Here is an 18,402-nt window from a genome sequence, read left to right on the forward strand (position 1 = left end):
TATAACATGAAAAAGCACATACATTTATACCTATAAATGTACCATAATTTTCAAACAGTTAAATTCTGAATATGATTAGTTCTGATACAGAACAGTAAAATCAGCCTACGTGTAGGTGAAATACGCACGGGCGTTACTTCTCCCGCACGATACTTTAAACGACAGCATGTTTATGTTATTGTTTGATTGTTATGGTTCTCGTGCATCGTGAACTCAAAAAGGCTGTCAATGATAGAAGTTAAGTGCATACTGTAATGTTATACAAAAATATTTTCTGTATTGAAACGTTTTAATGAAGAAAAATTATAATTATCAAACATGTTATCGTTTGAGTTATCGTGCGGGATTTATAAATTTCCGTATTTGTTTACATTTTGTCATGCGGTTATTTATAATTTTATATTTATATCGGTAAACCACGCCCCATATTAACCGTTTAAACGGGGTTTTACATGATCTAAATTTAGGATTTGCGAACTATTGCGTCTTAAATAAACACCTAAAATTTCAACTTTCGTTTCTGAATGTGCAAATATCATGACAACTGGTGTTTCTAGAAATGGAACTGGTAAGTAAATCATTACTTTAAAACTTTTAATAATTTACGTAGTCTTACTCGCTCTTAAGTAAAATATATGTCAAGCGACCTTGATTATTATGTTTACGTGATGTCTTGTCTCTACCAAATGTTGGTTTTTGATATCTAATTAAGGGTTAGATAAAATTCCACGACGTAGCGGGAACAGTTTGATTAATATCCAGTACTATACATTTTGCAAGCCCTTCTGAGTATTAAAAAAGGAACTTATCATTTTTATGCGCAAGATGTGATATCTTAACTTTTTTTATGAAGAAACATGTATTTTTGTTAGCCCAAATGTTTTGACCACATTTAAGTCCTTTAACCTGTTCAGTATAAAGTGATTAAGTTACAAATAAATTAATCTCATTGTCAATGTATGTATTTTTATCTATTATTTTTCTTTGAAATGTATTTTATTGCCTTTTAAATAACTCATTTTTTTTTAAATTTGCTATATGTAGAATATGGAATGAATTTAATTTTAAACGGACTCCGTTTACTAGTGAATCTTAACTTTTCATGGCTTCATATTTTATTTATCTAAAATGTAGGCATGTTTAAGTAATTTTTATTGATTTCATAAGTTACTTGAGCCTCGTTTACTTCCGTGTCACATTGTATGTTCATGTCATGGTATAAAACGGGTAGAGAGTGTGTAGGCGGCCGAGTATAGCTCAGTCAGCAGAGCATCGGAATGGTATTCCGAGGCCCCGGGTTCGAGTCTCTGGGAGCACATTTGCTTACCCTATGACATTAATAAATTCTTTATATACCACTTCACCTCTTTCAGAGTATCATTAAGGGACCTAAGCTGGTAGCGGCTCTGGACATTGGCAGTACCTACTCTGGGTATGCTTGGCAAGAGAGGGCGGAGTTTGAAGTTAACAGAAGTGAGATTCACTTTAATACAAATTGGGGAGCAGGTGCTCTGCAGGTTGGTATTTACAGTTTAATTACGAACACACGCCCACGCAAATAGAGCCGACCGGCTAGTAAAATGCTATCTACGATATTTATGTGTCCTTCGCCGCTAGTTCAATTGAAAGGGTTGTCAGATATTTACAGAGAGCGACATAGATGTAGGACACTTAACCCCTTAAGTAATTGAATTACTGTTGAGAAATGGAACCACACCTGCATTAGATAAATACATAAAAAACATGACAAATAAACTTTGCATGGGTTTTATAACGATCTAAGATTCTATTTATATATGTAAGGATGATTAAAATTTGAATCGATTTCAAAATTGTATTAAAGTTTAACAAACATTTGATATCAATGACGATAAAGACTTTTGGCAACGGTTCAAAGGAGTAAAATTAAACTTCCTTTCAAACCATAATCGAAATTTATCAAATATATACGGCCTATATTTTAAAAGTCCTACTAACACGCAAACAATAATCACAACATTAATCTTATTTAGCTCCACAAAACAACAACATGTATTCTCATAGAATGTCAAAAAAATGAAGAGGGGGCTATAGATCAAACTCAAGAAAATCTCGGTGTATCTCTTGGTGGCATTAATCTTAACATCAACGATGAAGTAAAGACAAAAATTGGACATGAAGCTGAGAGAGTTTATGGTGGACTGGCAAGAAAGAAACAAGATCCACACGAGCTTTCAGGACAGTACTATTTCTTCAAACGATTTAAGTTGCTGCTGTACAATGAGGTACTCTAGATTTTTCCCATTGTAGTTACATTCAATCTGTGTTGTTGTTTGTCGTTTGATCATCATTGTCTATATATTTTACCTTTATATCTACGTATTTTTTACGTACACATCTATGCACATAATCAGTTACAGGGTTGCGTTTTGAGGCGGCGTTCTTGGAACCTGGCTCCTCATGAACAGACTCAGTTTAACCGGGTCTGCTAAAATTTTGCTTGGTTGCATTCTATGCTTCCAAAGGCTCTTTTCACAGATTTTATTAACTATTACAACAGAAATCTGACGGCCGTAAAAAGTTTCCTCATACTTAGATTCAGTGTTGTTATATTTTTTCTTGTCCTTTGGGATCACGGAGTCCATTCAATACCTGTTTAATAGAATTCCGCTTAAGCCGGTGGTAGGGGGCATGAGAGGTGTTGCAATTTCCATTACCTCTCATGAACAGACTCAATCAAACCGGGTCTGCTATTATTTTGCTTGGTTGCATTCTGTGTTTTCAAAGGATCTTTTTACAGATTTTATTTCTTTTATTTGATCTTTATCATTTTCTGGTATCGTTAAGAACCTTAAAGTTGCACGCCTCCAAGCTTATGTCATTTTCCAAACTTAACAAAGTATAAGTTACGTTCAATATTTATTTAAATGCAAATACAAAGCTATTCAGTGAGTCCGAAGTAGATCTAGTGTTTTCAATTTAAAAGGTGCTATTATTTGTGTAAACTAAGGAAAATAATCTGATGTAAAATAAAAGAAATTACTTTTTTAATGTTACTAATAAAAGCTTAATTATGCTGAACTATGAGCTTTTTATTTTCTCATAGATGCAGTTTTCTTTTAAAATATGATTCGTGTAATGCCAACTGAAAATTTGTCCTTATCGAATGCTGATACTTACTGTTTTTGCACCTAGATCTGGCTGAAAATATGTTTATTTCTGACCAAGATTTCTAAAATACTAATATGCACAGAAATTTATGTGCAGGGGTTTCACCGAGAACAGTTAGTAGAGGACCAGATAGGACAACAACTGCCCTTATTTGATGTTATGACTTTGTTCATCAAAGCTTTGAAAGATCATTGCTTGAAGAAACTGAAGACAAATGGCGTAAACGTGGAACTCAACAAGACCCTTTTTGTTGTCACTGTTCCAGCAATATGGTCAGATGAAGCAAAGAAGTTTATGAGGGACGCCGCAGTAGAGGTAACTAAGATTTCTTAAATTATGAAAAATGAAGATTTAATTTTGGAAAACTGATATCGTTTTAATTCAGTAGAACAACGGTGATACCCAGTAAAATACGTTTTTTCTATACTTTAGGCTGGTATTGGTAAACGGAATGTTTTGTTGGCCCTTGAACCAGAAGCAGCAGCGGTATATTGTTTACATTTGCCCGAAGGACAAAGAAGAGAAATGAATGACCTCGGGATGAAAGGACAAAAGTTTCTTGTTGCAGACTTGGGCGGTAGGTCAGAAATAATATCACTTTACCGGGATTTTCTAAAACAATTTAAAATGTTTAAGGAGAGAAAATTGTATTAAATTTTTTTTGAAATACTAGTTCAAGTTGTGCTATGCATTAACCTTCTTGAAACAGTTTGCCTGTACTTTCACCGAAGATCAGCAGTGATCTTAAATTGTAAAAAGTAAAAAGATCAAAATTACAAGAGTTAGTTTCCCTGAATATTCTAACATTCAAAATAGAAATACAAACGTTGAGTTAAGAGTTAGTGATGATACAATGTATATGTGAAGATGATGAATTCAAAACATTTACGACCTATTATGGCTGATGCTGTGTCCCTGGAAACATTTCTAAAGTTTGTCCCGTCCCATTTTGGACCTCAACTCTGACCCGACATCAGTTTGGTATATGTTTAAAAGGTTAGAGAACACATGGAATGATTTTTATTTGTTGCAAATCAAACGAATGGTTGTTGTGCAAATGTTTACAATACAAGCTTAGAATCGTCTTATATCGTTGTAGGTGGAACAGCGGACTTATCGGCAGTTGAAGTAGAAGAAACAGGGCTACTTAAGGAAATATGTCCTCCACTAGGTGATCCAGTAGGAGGTCAGAAAATAAATGAGGCATTTCTGCAAGTTTGTCATGACAACTTTGAGGGAGATGGATGGAAAGAGACGTTCAGTAAAGCAACCCCGGTTGAAATGTTAAAAATGGAAGCAGACTTTGAAAGGAAAAAGTTGACAATCGGTTCAGAAGATCCAGAAGGACAAATGATTGAAGTAGAAGTTCCAGCACCTGTTCGTAATAAACTGGAAGATAAAACAATTCGACTAAAGGAGAATAACTATCTTTCATTCGAAGACAATGAGTTAATGTTTAATTCGGCTCTTGTTCGTGACAACCTATTCAGGGAAACATGCAAAGTAGTGTACACTACCATCGGAAAAGTGCTTAACAGAGAAGAAGCTCAGGGACTGAAAACAGTAGTACTAGTTGGTGGTTTTGCGGAGTCGCCGATCGTGATTGAAAACATTCGGCAAATGATAGCAAACGATTTCTCAGAAATCAAGGTCGTGGTTCCATCATCACCCTTTAAAGCTGTCTTAAAAGGTGCAGTACTCTTTGGACAAGACCCTATGATATTTAGAAGCAGAATCAGCAGAGCGACGTTTGGAATAAAAATCAGTAAGATTTTCGATCCAAAAGTTCACAATGATTCAAAAAAGTTTAAACACAAGGAAACGGGAAAAGACTGGTGTGAAAAGATTTTTGATGTGCACGTACGGAAAGGTCAGTCTGTTGTTCTTGACAGTAAACAGCCTGTAAAAATGTATGTTCCCGTATACAAAAATCAGCGACAGCTTGGGCTTCCTATTTATTCGTCTTCATCTCTGAATCCGAAATACACAGATGACAACGACTGTTATCAGATAGGCAACATTACGGTTGATTTGCCAGATCCGACAGGCGATACTGACAGAGAGGTTAAAGTGACTATGATCTATGGTGGAACAGAATTGTCAGTCATTGCAACAGATAAAACATCAGGAAAGGAATATAATGCAGAAATGAATTTCAACCATTTGTAACTCAAATTAGAAACATACAGTAAAACAGGAGGAGAATTTATTACACACAAATAGATTCTTATTGAAAAAAAACCCAAACAATAACAACAAACCAATGTATAGTATACAACGGCATTAAGCAGAGGGTAAAGTTATTTCAGAAACTAGAGATTCATTGCATATTCATATACCGATGTTTATGTATTTGTTATTTTGTTTTTGATAATCGTAATAAAGGGCATATAAATCCAGTTAAATGTACTCAATACTTGTTCTATATTACATACAGAAGATTCACAATAATGTAATATATACACTTTCGTTGAACTATTGTTCATTTTATTTGACCTGGCGGGTCGGGGTTTCGCGACGGTTCACTTCATTATTATGCAGGGTATGTAGTACATATAACCAATGTAGCGTTGAATTTTAGTCTTTGATTACCGAAGATTACGGAATTAAACAATTATATTGCTCTACCATTTTTGCTCGTTTTTTGAGATTTCCATTATTTGCATAAGTCAGAGATTAACTCCGCCCCATCAGATCGAATAAAACGCACAATATTAAATGTTAGGTTTCTTTGGCTACTCGAAGCTTGACAGGAGATCCTAATAGTATGTAAAAACTGTACTCGACCGAAAGAAGAACAGGCGTGTTTTATGCAGCAGTTGAGTTTTGCCGAACTCCCTTTATCATGACCCAAGTCAAAAAGACCCACAGAAGTATCATACACACGGAAACGCCGTGTTCATCGGTCCAAATTACCACAAACAATTGAAGATTCCATTTATTAATGGGAACCCTTAAGGCAGGAATAGAAGCTACAACTCGTCACTGTACGACAAGGCTGTACACCGCAACAAGATACAGGAATTGCAAGGTACTGAGAGCAAAACCAAATAATGCAATACTCTTGTTCCAATACCCCTTTGGACAAACTGCATGATATACCTCCCATTAACATCCTGATCTTAGGTCGACCTTCCCTGACAGGAGTTCCGGCACAAGCAGTGAGACTGCAATTAAGGTTAAAGATTTGTAATGCAGAATATATCATAATTTCACGTCTGATCACCTCTCTATCGAAAGATTTTCACGAGACTGTGACAGACATTGTCTAAATTAAATACGAAAACTTAAATGTATACAACTTGTGCGTAACTTTACTTTAAAACCATACACAACAATATTAATATGCCTCTTACTTGAAATGTAAGAAACAATGACGTATTTGATTATTATAGTAAACTAGTTAATTCTGTATAAAAGGCAGATAAATATGCAGATAAATATGCATAAATGTATATATTTCCTATGACCTATAAGCACCAAAGGTTTGTCTCTGATATATAAAGCAAGCAGATCCAAGAATACACAGTTTATTTCAATATCCAATGGCATACCGTCTAACTAAATTGAAGCACACAGTTTATACACCAGTCATACTTTCCTCATGCGTACTTGAACGCAGTCCCCCGTTCCAAGTTTCGGAATGACCTATAAGAAATTGTTTAGTTTAACCGGTGTGTATATTTTGTTTCTATTCCAGGCAATCGCAATTATGGTTTTACTGATATGAGTGGAAATAATTCACATTAATTTGTAAATGTTGTGGGCTGAAAAAGAAATAAATATTTACACTCTATTAAGAAATTGGTCGGCACTATTGCAGTTTTCATATTCGAACATATACATGCACAATGGGGCTTTGCACTGACCACTTGTGTAAGGTTTTGTGGACATCCGCCCAATAATATAAGAAAGGTGGCCAAAACATCATACGATTCGATCAATAAATGGCCATTACTTCGCTGAAAATCATCAAACTGTTAATGCTGACAATACGCACAACTAGGCTTGGCAATGGTCACTCTTTGAAGTATGGCGTGAATCTGTCCAGTGGTGTCGGAGAAGTAACTGTTGCTTGGATAAAGTTTGTGACACACAGATGGACTGACAGACAGCACTAAATCAATACGTCTCCTCAACTACATTAATAGTAATATACAGATAGTCTTTAAGTCTATATCATAATACTGTTTTATGCTAGCGAATGACGTCACACTGAATATACAAGGATATATGCAAATGACGTACAATGTTAGTTATTCGGAGAACTCAGAAACCAAGTAACACAGAGAAAAACTTTCACCATTTTACTGTTATTAGATTAAGTTTGGCATTTATTTGGCCCTGACTGACTGTTAGTTAAAAATGTAATATAGATATACACATCTGTTAAAAAATGACATAAAATATGGCAAATATTCATATACGGTAGCAGATTTCGTTAATATAAGTTACACTATTTGATAAAATAAGCACTAGAATGCCGCACATATATCAGTAACAGTTTAGCCCATTATAAATGTAATAAGTCGTGTCCATGCTATAAATCACATGATATAACCAAACATATACTGTAGAATGTTTTTGGAAACAGCCTTTGTCCAAAAGCTTTAACACGTATGTAACAGTTGCTGTCAGTAGTACTATTCAATGTTCACAATACTGCACTATACTAATTTACAATAGTTTGTAACACATTCTTTTACGTATATCGTCCAATCATAAGCCATCCTGTATGTTCATGTCCTTTTGTTTGCAACCAGTGGGCTTTTGCAGTCAGTCATGCCAAGTTATGCAGAGTAACGTTATGAAGTTATGTGAGTCCTTACTCTGGAGACAGAATGAAAACCCAAAAGCAACCATACTAACAATATATATTAGGTCTACATGTATTAAATACAAAGAGTGGGCGGTTGGGTTTTTCAATCGGTTACTCTGCATAACTTGGTATGACTGACTGCAAAAGCCCACTGGTTGCAAACAAAAGGACATGAACACACATGATGGCTTATGATTGGACGGTATACGTAAAAGAATGTGTTACAAACTATTGTGAACTAGTATAGTGCAGTTTTGAAGTTTTACCATTGTATACTGACAGCAACTGTTACGTTAGTACGCTGTGGTATAGAAAGAAGTCCATCCAAAACTTCATAACATACCAATTTATAAAACAAATGTGACACAGCAAAAATATCCCTGATACAAACTAATGATGTTCTTATCCGTATTAGAGAAAACTGAAAAAATGAACTTTTGAACCGCTTGCAAAACATTTCTAAGCGAGTAGTCTGTTACATTCTTTTACCCTTCTTGCAGCTTTACGAATATTGTCCTGGCAAGTGTATGTTTTTTTTTTGCAAAAGCGCTTTTACGATAAACATGCTCTTTGTATGTGTATGTACATTAATGTCTTAACAGTGTATGCATATGATTTATTAAAAGTGGAACATGCTAACAATTTTAGAGTGCACAGAGTGTTACATTAACATATTTTACTACGTTACAACACCTCCACAAACATAAATTTTAACTTTGTATTTTTTAACCATTGTATAGTAAGATGAGCATACAATTGCGAATTACATCTTTAAATACAAGATGTATTACTTTTAATTTGATGATTTAGAATAATAAAAAGTCAAGAAGAAGCTTATTATATATTCTACTCTAATTATCTAATGGACCAATTATGAATTTCGGTAGCATTATATACATAAAGATGAATAATGAAAAAACATATAGATTTACACACGGTATGTAGACATAGTTCAAATCGAAGCTAGTCTCTAAAGCGACCACTCAACCCATTTCTTCTCTAATTTCCTACCTCCTTTCTTTGCTACATAGACATACACATTTTAGTACAACTAATAAATTAACAACCTATTACTTTAATGCTATATTATTTTTTATTTTGTTTTTGTGTTCGTGTTCGTGTGCTTAACATGGTTATTTCTTAAAACCCTATAATAAGAATAAAACAAATGTAGACGAATAAACTGCGAGCAATTTATATCATCAATCACTTTATAAGTTACCATGATTTAACATGATGAACGTAGATATTCAAAGAGAAAGTTTCAAAAGCTTTCAGCTTCCTACTCAATCACGTATGCCTTTTTGATATATGTACATGCTGTAAATGAATTGTGCTTAATAAAATATCGTTTAAATGGAAAAAAAAGATAAAATCACTATCGTATCAGTGGCATGTGTCTTTGTTAAATTTCCGTTCTTGTTTACAGTTTACTTGTTTAAATTGGATTTTACGTGATCTAAATTTAGATTTTCTTTTGCTATTACGTTGTAAATCAGGAAGTGTCCGTTTTTTAATGTATAAAGAACACGGCTACTGGACTGCTGGGGATTCTGAAAATGGAGTTGGTGAGTATATCATTTTTTGAAATCTTTTACTAATTTACATTAATTAAGAACGTTATGAAAAGTGACCCTGTTAAGTTTATATGTGACAATACGCGAGATCGTATATTAAGTAATTTCAGTATAGATTAATATACATACAGTTCGTTCAGTAAAGTTAAAAAGCTGAAATGTGATATGCGTAATACTTAATGGCTCAGTTATAAAAAAACTGTAAATTACCGTGACATATTGATCAAGCGTAGGCTTTCTGATAAATACGGGTAGATAACATTTATGTTTTTGTAAAGTTGTAACACGTCACGAATTAACATTAAATATAAGGTGTTCTCTTGCGTATGATATTAATGTTTCATTTCATGACTTTAGTTTTGCATGTTTTATACTAATTTTTTATGTTATAACTTTTATTGCAGAAAAAATAATACAAATAAATATAAATAAATGAAAAAACAAACAAACAAACAAACAATTAAAAACCTTTTCTCTATTCTATATTATTTCAATTGTTTATTGCAAAACATGTAATAAATTGTCTTATTTGCTTCTCTTATTTCTTAAGCCTAGATATTAGTGTATTTGTCAAAAATGAAAAAAATCAGATACATACTGGTTGGCGACCCAGAATTTCGGACGACCCAGAAAATCGGACAGTCGCGTAAACGCTTATTTCAGCGTTCTTTTTTATCATTTGTTGACAAGTACACAGACGCTTGCTTTATGTGAAACATCCACTGCAACAATTGCAAATCGGTAAGTAAAACTTACAAAATTGGAATATTTATACATTTGTTCACAAAATTTTGTGACAGCTCTCGCTGGGGGAAGTTGCATGTGCTTTCAGTGCGCATGCGCATACTTGTTTTGAGGCCCCAACATTATTCAAGGGGTACTCGTCTACAATCTGCTAAGTGCAGACGAGAAAATTGCGTGTTTTAAAATGATCAAAATGGGTAGATAGTGCCAGGCCTAAATAAAATTTTCCAGAAGATAATGGCTATTTCAAGCTATTTCTTAAGCTATTTAAAAAAAATGGAAAAGATGAATTTAATAAGCAGGGTCACGTCAAAAAAATTAATCAAAGGGAGAAAACTCGCACAGTTTCAAGCCAAAAAAACAACACTGAGGTGATTCTGCGAGACAGAAATGATGATAATTAGCGTTTTCATACTGTCCGATTTCTGGGTCCTGCAACACGCTAAAAACCTTAGATTTACGTACCCTCTTTCGGGCCTCAGTGACGTGTTCAGTTTATTTTTAGATATAAACAAATTCGCGTTTTGTGACACCGAAGAACTGGACTTGATTCAGGTAACATTTCATGGATCTTGCATTAAAAATGAAAATATGACAGCTGAAAAGGTTGAAAAATTGTCCGAATCTGGGTCGCCAACCAGTACATGGTTATCTAACCGGAGACAAAATGCTTTGACTCAGTTTAAACTAAATAAACCTTTTTCGGAAACACAGAACATGTCTGAATTTTCTGAATAGATAACATATTAAACGGCTTTTTCTGTTTCAACCGTGGATGTTTCACAAACTTATGTGCTAGAAGTTGAGCAAAATAAAGAAAGAAAAAAAAAACAAACAAACAAAGGCATACAAGCAAAACACTTTATGCGCCATTAAAAAATGATTACAACTTTACATTAGAAAAAATAGCGGTGTTTTTGATAAGGAAACTTTTAATTAAATTTGCAACCCTTCAAAGATCCATTCAGCTATATTTGTATATTTGTAGGTTTCAATAAACATACACTTTCGAACAATAGGTAGAACTATTGGACACGCTCATGTGTCGGTGTCTTTTTTTTTGTATGTAAGCTTGTATCTCGGTAACCACTTGTGGTAATGCATTGACACTTCACACACTTATTCACTGTGATAAACTGACTAACATTGCACAGATTCCATAAAGGTTTTATTAAGCTGAGATTTCAGTAACTAATGGGAATAGACTGAAACTTAATACACTTGTTCAATGTAATAATCTGACATATATTGCACAGTTTCATAACTCTACTTTGTATTTTTACAAAATGATGCCCTTTTTGGACTATGCAATTTTGGTTATGTATTGTATGTAAGCTGGTAGCTCGGTACCTACTGATCTGGATAGATTGAAACTTTATACACTTGTCTACGTGCATTGTACAGGTTTCATGAATCTATTTTTCTTTTTTACAAAATTGTGCCCCCTTTTCAACTTCTATTTTCATTCTCTTGACAAGGCATGTGAAAAATCGAGCGTTACTGTCCTTCGACAGCTCTTGTTGTGAATTGTTTTTAACTAGTTTTACAATCGACTTAAAATAAATTAGTATGCAAGAAATAGTTTGCATGATAGACTGAGTTTCTTCACATTGCAAGTAATTATTTCTAAAAGTAGAAATTCTTTTTTTATGATAGTCCTTATCTTGTGGACTTAAAATCTTTTAAAATTATTCCTGTTTATATGCGAAACCTAACGTTTCATTTTTATTTGTAAGAAAACATAGGCGTCTATTAGACATTTCTTTTAGCACGACATGAATTTCTGACCATAATTTTGCTTCAGTATTTCATGAAAAAGTATAAATCTTTGATAGTCGTAAACAATTGTACTGTTGTATGATCGACTAAGAGGATTACTTTGTTTCAATATCTTCATATACTATAACAACTCTTTCAGAGCATCATTAAAGGTCCCAAATTAGTAGTGGCTCTGGATATTGGCAGTACGTATTCAGGGTATGCATGGCAAGAGAGAGCTGAATTCGAAACTAATAGAAGTGAGATTCACTTCAATACGAGTTGGGGAGCAGGTGCCCTGCAGGTAAGGGAAGATGGATTGATAAATACTGATACTAATATTTAAGACACTCCCGAGAGTAAACATAATGGTATCACAACAAGGGAGGCTACGGCAAAACTTAAGTCCCCTACGCAAATTGTTGCAAAAATAATGTAGGCTCTACCGCTGATTAACTCGGGAACTTGTGGAGGGTACAAATTCTTAAGTACTGGCACTATTATTTACATGAAAATTCCGAGGTTCAGCAACTATGACACTTCTGTGTGACATTTGTTTTGTTTTGTTTGTTTCGGGCTTTAAGCCGTTTTTAAGTTATGCATTTGCGGACAGTTATACTCTCCAGAATTCCTGGATTTTGTACATATACAAGCTTGTTCTCCGCAAGTGTGTATTGTTTTGTATAATCAAATATTCAATAAACTTAAAGGGCATTTTCATTATTTCAGTTGTGTTGAAATTATAGTTTCAATCATAGCCACATTCATTAACGTAGTTTGTAAATCTGTAGTAACTAGACACTTTGCATGATTTATGTACACTGACAAACAGAAAAAGTGGGTTGCATGGACTCACTTAAAATAAACTTTTCAGAAGTTATAAATTGATCTAAATTTCTTCGTTAAAAAATACATAAACGACTCTTATCGATGATGAGCGTAAGATTATATATAAGTTTGAATCGATTTAAAGAGTTAGATAAAAGTATATGTAAACACTCAGGATTAAAGTATTTGGCAACAATTCAAAACTGTAAATATTCCTTATTCTATTAAACCTTTATCCACGTATATGCAGTTCTTACTGACACGAGATTAATAAACACTACGTTGACCAGTTATATTGTTTTATTCAGCTTCACAAAACAACAACATGTATCCTTCTAGAATGTCAAAAGAATGAGGAGGGAGCCGTAGACCAAAAACAAGAAAATCTCAGTCTCTCGCAGTCACTTGGCGGTATTAAACTAAACATAAATGATGAAATAAAGACAAAAATTGGACATGAAGCTGAGAGAGTTTACAGTGGATTGGCGAAACAAAAACAAGATGCGCACGAACTTGCCGGGCAGTACTATTTCTTCAAAAGGTTTAAATTACTGCTCTACAATCAGGTAATATAGAAATTCAAAAGATAATAGGTAAGGGTAGATTTCTCGGAAGCACTAAAAGACTAAAAAACAAGACATCAATGATATTCACTGATAAACTGCCAAAGTGACTGTTGCATTAGAATTGTAAAGGCTTCAAATTCATGTTATTGAAATAATACATTTAATTTAAGTATCTGTAAATAAAGAAAGATAAGTGTAATGATCTAGGCTGGAGTTATTGTGTAATCGAGCAGAAAATGTTGAAAACAGAATGGAATGATGTTAGTCTTCTGGTAAAACTTAAACTGTAACAGTTTCAGCTTTTATTAAACTGTGTATTATAAGTTTTTTTTTACGAGATCAATCGAAGACTTCCTTTTTTAAATATTTTTTTATTTGTAAATAAATGTCCAAAAGATGCAAATTGTCGTAATAAGTTCCGAAGACAGTAATACCGTGCATTAATCGATAAGTGCGTACAGTTGTGCGTGCGTGTATGTAACAGGAGAAGGTGCGTACAACAGTGTGCTGATGTACACAGATATGTTTTCAGGGATTCCATCGTGAACTGTTAGTAGAGGACCAGATAGGACAACAGTTGCCCTTATTTGATGTAATGTCACTGTTCATCAAAACTTTGAAAGATCATTGCCTGAAAAAACTGGCCACTAACGGGGTAAAAGTGGAACTCAGCAAGACCCTTTTTGTAGTCACTGTTCCGGCAATATGGTCTGATGAAGCTAAGAAATTTATGCGGGACGCGGCAGTTGAGGTAACTAAGAGCTCTTGATTTATGGGCTAATGTTTTATTTAAGAAATGATACATAGCAGAACTATGTTTATATATATTTAAACATGATGAAGAGGTTATACGCCTGTTGAATAAAGTCAGTTGACCTGAAAATCGATTCAGAATGTGTGAATGAAGTGTTAATGTCATATCGTTTCGATTCTGAAATATCTGTTGTATGAAATAGTCGATATTCCAAAGTTTAAATGAAAAAGTACATACATTTTTCATATGTGAATACATTATCGTAAGCTGTGTTTTTTAATACTATTATCCTAGTTATTCAGTGGAATAATGTTGAGAAACGGTAACAAACATTTTTTGTACTTTAGGCTGGAATTGATAAACGAAATGTTTTGTTGGCCCTTGAACCTGAAGCAGCAGCTATTTATTGTTTGCATTTGCCTGAAGGACAAAGAAAAGACATGAATGACCTCGGAATGAAAGGACAGAAGTTTCTTGTTGCTGACTTAGGCGGTATGTTAGAATTTATATTAATGTTGTTCTATCAGAAAACAATAAACAATCATCCTACACATGCTGAGGTTAGCGTTACCAGAACATTTTCTGAATGACAATCATAGCAAGTGTAACAAACATTTCACGTGAAAAATGCAGTTGCAGAGGACCAGAATTTTCTATTCACGTAAAATAGACACAGGAATATTGTCTACATTTGACTGTATAACCATAATGAAATATGTTTGTAGCTACCATTTATCTTAGTTTTTCTTTACACTTCAAATACGAACAAAATGATTCTACTGCATATCAATTTTATAGAATAACACACTGTTCTAAACATAAATAGAAAATATGAAAAATGTTTAGGTCGCAATGGAGGCCAGTATTAAGTGTAAAATCTCTTTTTTATTATGGGTTATTAAAGAGTCCCGTTTAAATGTCATATAACTATATAAGTTACAGAGTTAAGTACTGGTACAGAAACCATTCTGTAGACTGTAACAGTTGGAACACAAAAAGTATACATTTACATACTCAGAATTGTGAAAACGGTAGCATCCATCTTAAATATTTCTTTTAAAACATTAGCTGTTTCAAAAGTTCCTACACACAACTTAAACAAATTTGATATGAATCCGATTATCAAAAAATTCATTGCCGAGTAGAGTAAAGTCAGAATTAGATATTACACTGTTTGGGAAAATGATTACACTTTTATTGATGATCTCTTTTCATTAATATGACTTACACAGCATCAGAATTTAGAAAAAGGAGTTCTTGGTTCAGTTTAGGAAGATAATGAAATTTATAACGGCATATCTTGTGTAATGCGGTATCCTAGTTTTGTTTCTCGTTTTATTTGCTTGTGCTCGTATGCAAATATTTTAGACCATAGAACATGGATATTACTAAAATAGTTCTTCCCTTTGTAAGTTGAACAAATTATGATTTTGTACCTATTTATATTTCATTCTAGTATCGTTTTAACATGATTGTAGGTGGAACAGCGGACTTGTCCGCAGTTGAAGTAGAAGAAACAGGGCTACTTAAGGAAATATGTCCACCACTAGGTGATCCAGTAGGAGGTCAGAAAATAAATGAGGCATTTTTGCAAGTTTGTCATGACAACTTTGAGGGAGATGGATGGAAAGAGACGTTCAGTAAAGCAACCCCAGTTGAAATGCTGAAGATGGAAGCAGATTTTGAAAGGAAGAAAGTGACTATTGGTTCAGAGGATCCAGATGGAGAAATGATTGAACTTGAAGTTCCCGCACAGGTGCGTGATAAACTAGAAGATAAAACAATACGATTAAAGGAAAATAACTACCTTTCATTTCAGGACAGAGAGCTAATGTTTAATTCAGCTCTGATTCGTGACAACCTGTTCAAGGAAACATGCCAAGTAGTGTATACAACCATCGGAAAAGTGCTTAACAGAGAAGAAGTAAATGGATTGAAAACGGTAGTCCTTGTTGGCGGTTTTGCGGAATCGCCGATCGTGATCGAAAATATTCGGAAAATGATAGCTAACGACTTCCCAGAAATCAAAGTTGTGGTGCCATCTTCACCCTTCAAAGCTGTCTTGAAAGGGGCTGTGCTATTTGGGCAAGATCCGATGATATTCAAAAGTCGTATAAGTAGAGAAACATTCGGAATTAGGATGAATTCGTCATTTGATCCTAAAATACATGACGAGACGAAGAAATGGAGAAATGAGGAAACGGGAAAAGACCTTTGCAAAGATATTTTCGATATACATGTACGTAAAGGTAAATCTGTTGTGCTTGGCAACAGACAGCCAGTACAGAGTTACTTTCCCTTGTATAGAAAGCAAACGAAAATTGGGCTTCTTGTCTTTACGTCCAACTCGTTGAACCCAAAGTACACAACTGAAGACGGCTGTAAACAGTTAGCCAAAATTACAGTTGATATTCCAGATACAACAGGCATTACTAAAAGAGAAGTCGAAGTGACCATGATCTATGGTGGAACAGAATTGTCTGTTATTGCAACAGACAAGGTATCTGGGAAAGAATATAATACAGACATTAAATTCGGTAATATGTAACCCGAATTACACGAACTAAAAAGGTTTGATGGGAAGTTTTTATAACAACCATATAACGAATCATATAAAATAGTGGTTAATTTCCGAGTTACCTTCAGACTTTGTAAACCGTTGAAACCAAATTGTTGAAAAGGAATGGACGGCGTTGAGAAGTAATAGAAAAGACTTTCTGTGCAGGATTTAGTGTTTTGATATATGCATTGCCCCATGTATAACAGTTACTTTTATGGTATGGCATGGCCTATATTGTGGAGAAAAAGTATTTGATAGGTTTTTAATGCACCAAAATATTAAATCAACACAATCCTCATGCCGTATGTCGGAACAGGTGAACATTCATTAAAAAATCTTGAAAATACTCGGTTCCAAACTGTCAGTTTGAAACGGACAGATTGAATACACAGAAAGTAAAAGTAATCATTTGTACTGATCTACGTATGAGTATTTCTTGTAAAGTACACAAATGTATATTAAAGATTATGACTAGGTATATTTACAATCAATTTAGTCTAAATATTTTAATTTTATTTATCAATACAAACGAATCATTTGATATGGAATTGAACAGTTTCCATGAGTTTAGAAGATACTTTTTTTTGGTAAAATAAACATGTTTAAGGGATTTCATTGCATAAATTACAGCGGTAAGTCATTCTACAATGTCAAGGTTTTGACATGATTATCAATTTTTATCCTTTATAAAGTTATTGCTAATATCTGAAACGTAAAATATCAAATAACAGGAAGCATGACATAACTCATTTTGCTTTGGACTCATGCAGCCCTGGTTAAAACAAATCACACAGATTTATGAATTAGATCATATTAAAAATATAGAACATTCATTTATGGTCAAGAAAAAAATGTGTTTCTTCAAACCAAAACTAGTATAGCTTCTCTGTAAAGGACAAGCTTTCGTGCGAATTAAAGTCAAAAGAGTAAAACTACAATTTGGCATATACGATGTTTTGTTCTGCAATATACTACAAAAATACAGCAAATTATCAGAATGAATTAACTTGATTAAACATGTCCATACCTGTTTCCCGTTCGTTGCGGAGATTAATTAATCGTATTCTGATTAACGTTGGAATATTTATAGAAAACGCAGATAATCATCTAGGCGAGCAAAACAATTTTTCCCTGCCTTTTATGATTTAATTCATTGACCAGTACACTTAGTTTTATCATGAACCCTTTTGTTTATTTTTTATGCTTAAGGACGGAAAATCATGTCAGTTAATCGTCATTTCAAAATGAGTCATATAACGGCAAGTATCGAGCAAAATCATATTTATTTTGTAAAATAAGATATGCCCTTCAATGAGATTATTGTTGACATATGGATAATTCATAAAGACTATATCTACAAAAATAATAGCGACTAAACACTGAAAATAAAAATACTGGGTTGATATACGGTTCAACAATATTTCATTTGAACCCTTATTTAAGCTTGAACTGTTTCTAAGAGTATTACGTGATTTTGTAAAAAAAAGAAGACAATTTGCCAATTTAGTATTATTTTAACAATGCGCTTAACTGTCAATGTGTAGGTGGAGTTCAGTTCAGTATGAAACAATAATACAAATTAAATAAGAATCTTTCTGACAGATGGCAAGATGTAAAGTTGTTGTATAATTGTACTGAAACAAAGC

At 33.7% G+C, this 18,402-nt stretch overlaps 2 protein-coding genes across 2 annotated transcripts; both read left to right on the forward strand.

Moving 5' to 3' along the window:
* Nucleotides 1-410: 410 nt before the first annotated feature.
* On the forward strand, nt 411-5,559 carry LOC123534149 (heat shock 70 kDa protein 12B-like). Its single transcript, XM_045316244.2, has 6 exons — nt 411-568; nt 1,374-1,517; nt 2,013-2,264; nt 3,247-3,465; nt 3,583-3,727; nt 4,250-5,559. Exons 1-6 carry the CDS (start codon nt 560-562, stop codon nt 5,317-5,319), a joined length of 1,839 nt encoding a protein of 612 aa, XP_045172179.2. The 5' UTR covers nt 411-559; the 3' UTR covers nt 5,320-5,559.
* A 3,799-nt stretch (nt 5,560-9,358) lies between these two features.
* On the forward strand, nt 9,359-17,234 carry LOC128547226 (heat shock 70 kDa protein 12B-like). Its single transcript, XM_053519247.1, has 6 exons — nt 9,359-9,537; nt 12,209-12,352; nt 13,185-13,442; nt 13,975-14,193; nt 14,544-14,688; nt 15,675-17,234. The coding sequence occupies exons 1-6, from the start codon at nt 9,529-9,531 to the stop codon at nt 16,742-16,744; spliced, it is 1,845 nt and encodes a 614-aa protein (XP_053375222.1). The 5' UTR covers nt 9,359-9,528; the 3' UTR covers nt 16,745-17,234.
* The last annotated feature ends 1,168 nt before the right edge of the window (nt 17,235-18,402 follow it).

The sequence above is a fragment of the Mercenaria mercenaria genome, chromosome 12 (genome assembly GCF_021730395.1).
Source record: "Mercenaria mercenaria strain notata chromosome 12, MADL_Memer_1, whole genome shotgun sequence".
In the NCBI taxonomy this organism is placed as follows: Eukaryota; Metazoa; Mollusca; class Bivalvia; order Venerida; family Veneridae; genus Mercenaria; species Mercenaria mercenaria.

Coding starts and splice junctions, on each gene's coding strand:
- LOC123534149 (XM_045316244.2), top strand. Junction 2,265..3,246: donor AGTTGCTGCTGTACAATGAG/GTACTCTAGATT, acceptor ATTTATGTGCAG/GGGTTTCACCGAGAACAGTT. Junction 3,728..4,249: donor TCTTGTTGCAGACTTGGGCG/GTAGGTCAGAAA, acceptor ATATCGTTGTAG/GTGGAACAGCGGACTTATCG.
- LOC128547226 (XM_053519247.1), top strand. Junction 13,443..13,974: donor AATTACTGCTCTACAATCAG/GTAATATAGAAA, acceptor ATATGTTTTCAG/GGATTCCATCGTGAACTGTT. Junction 14,689..15,674: donor TCTTGTTGCTGACTTAGGCG/GTATGTTAGAAT, acceptor ACATGATTGTAG/GTGGAACAGCGGACTTGTCC.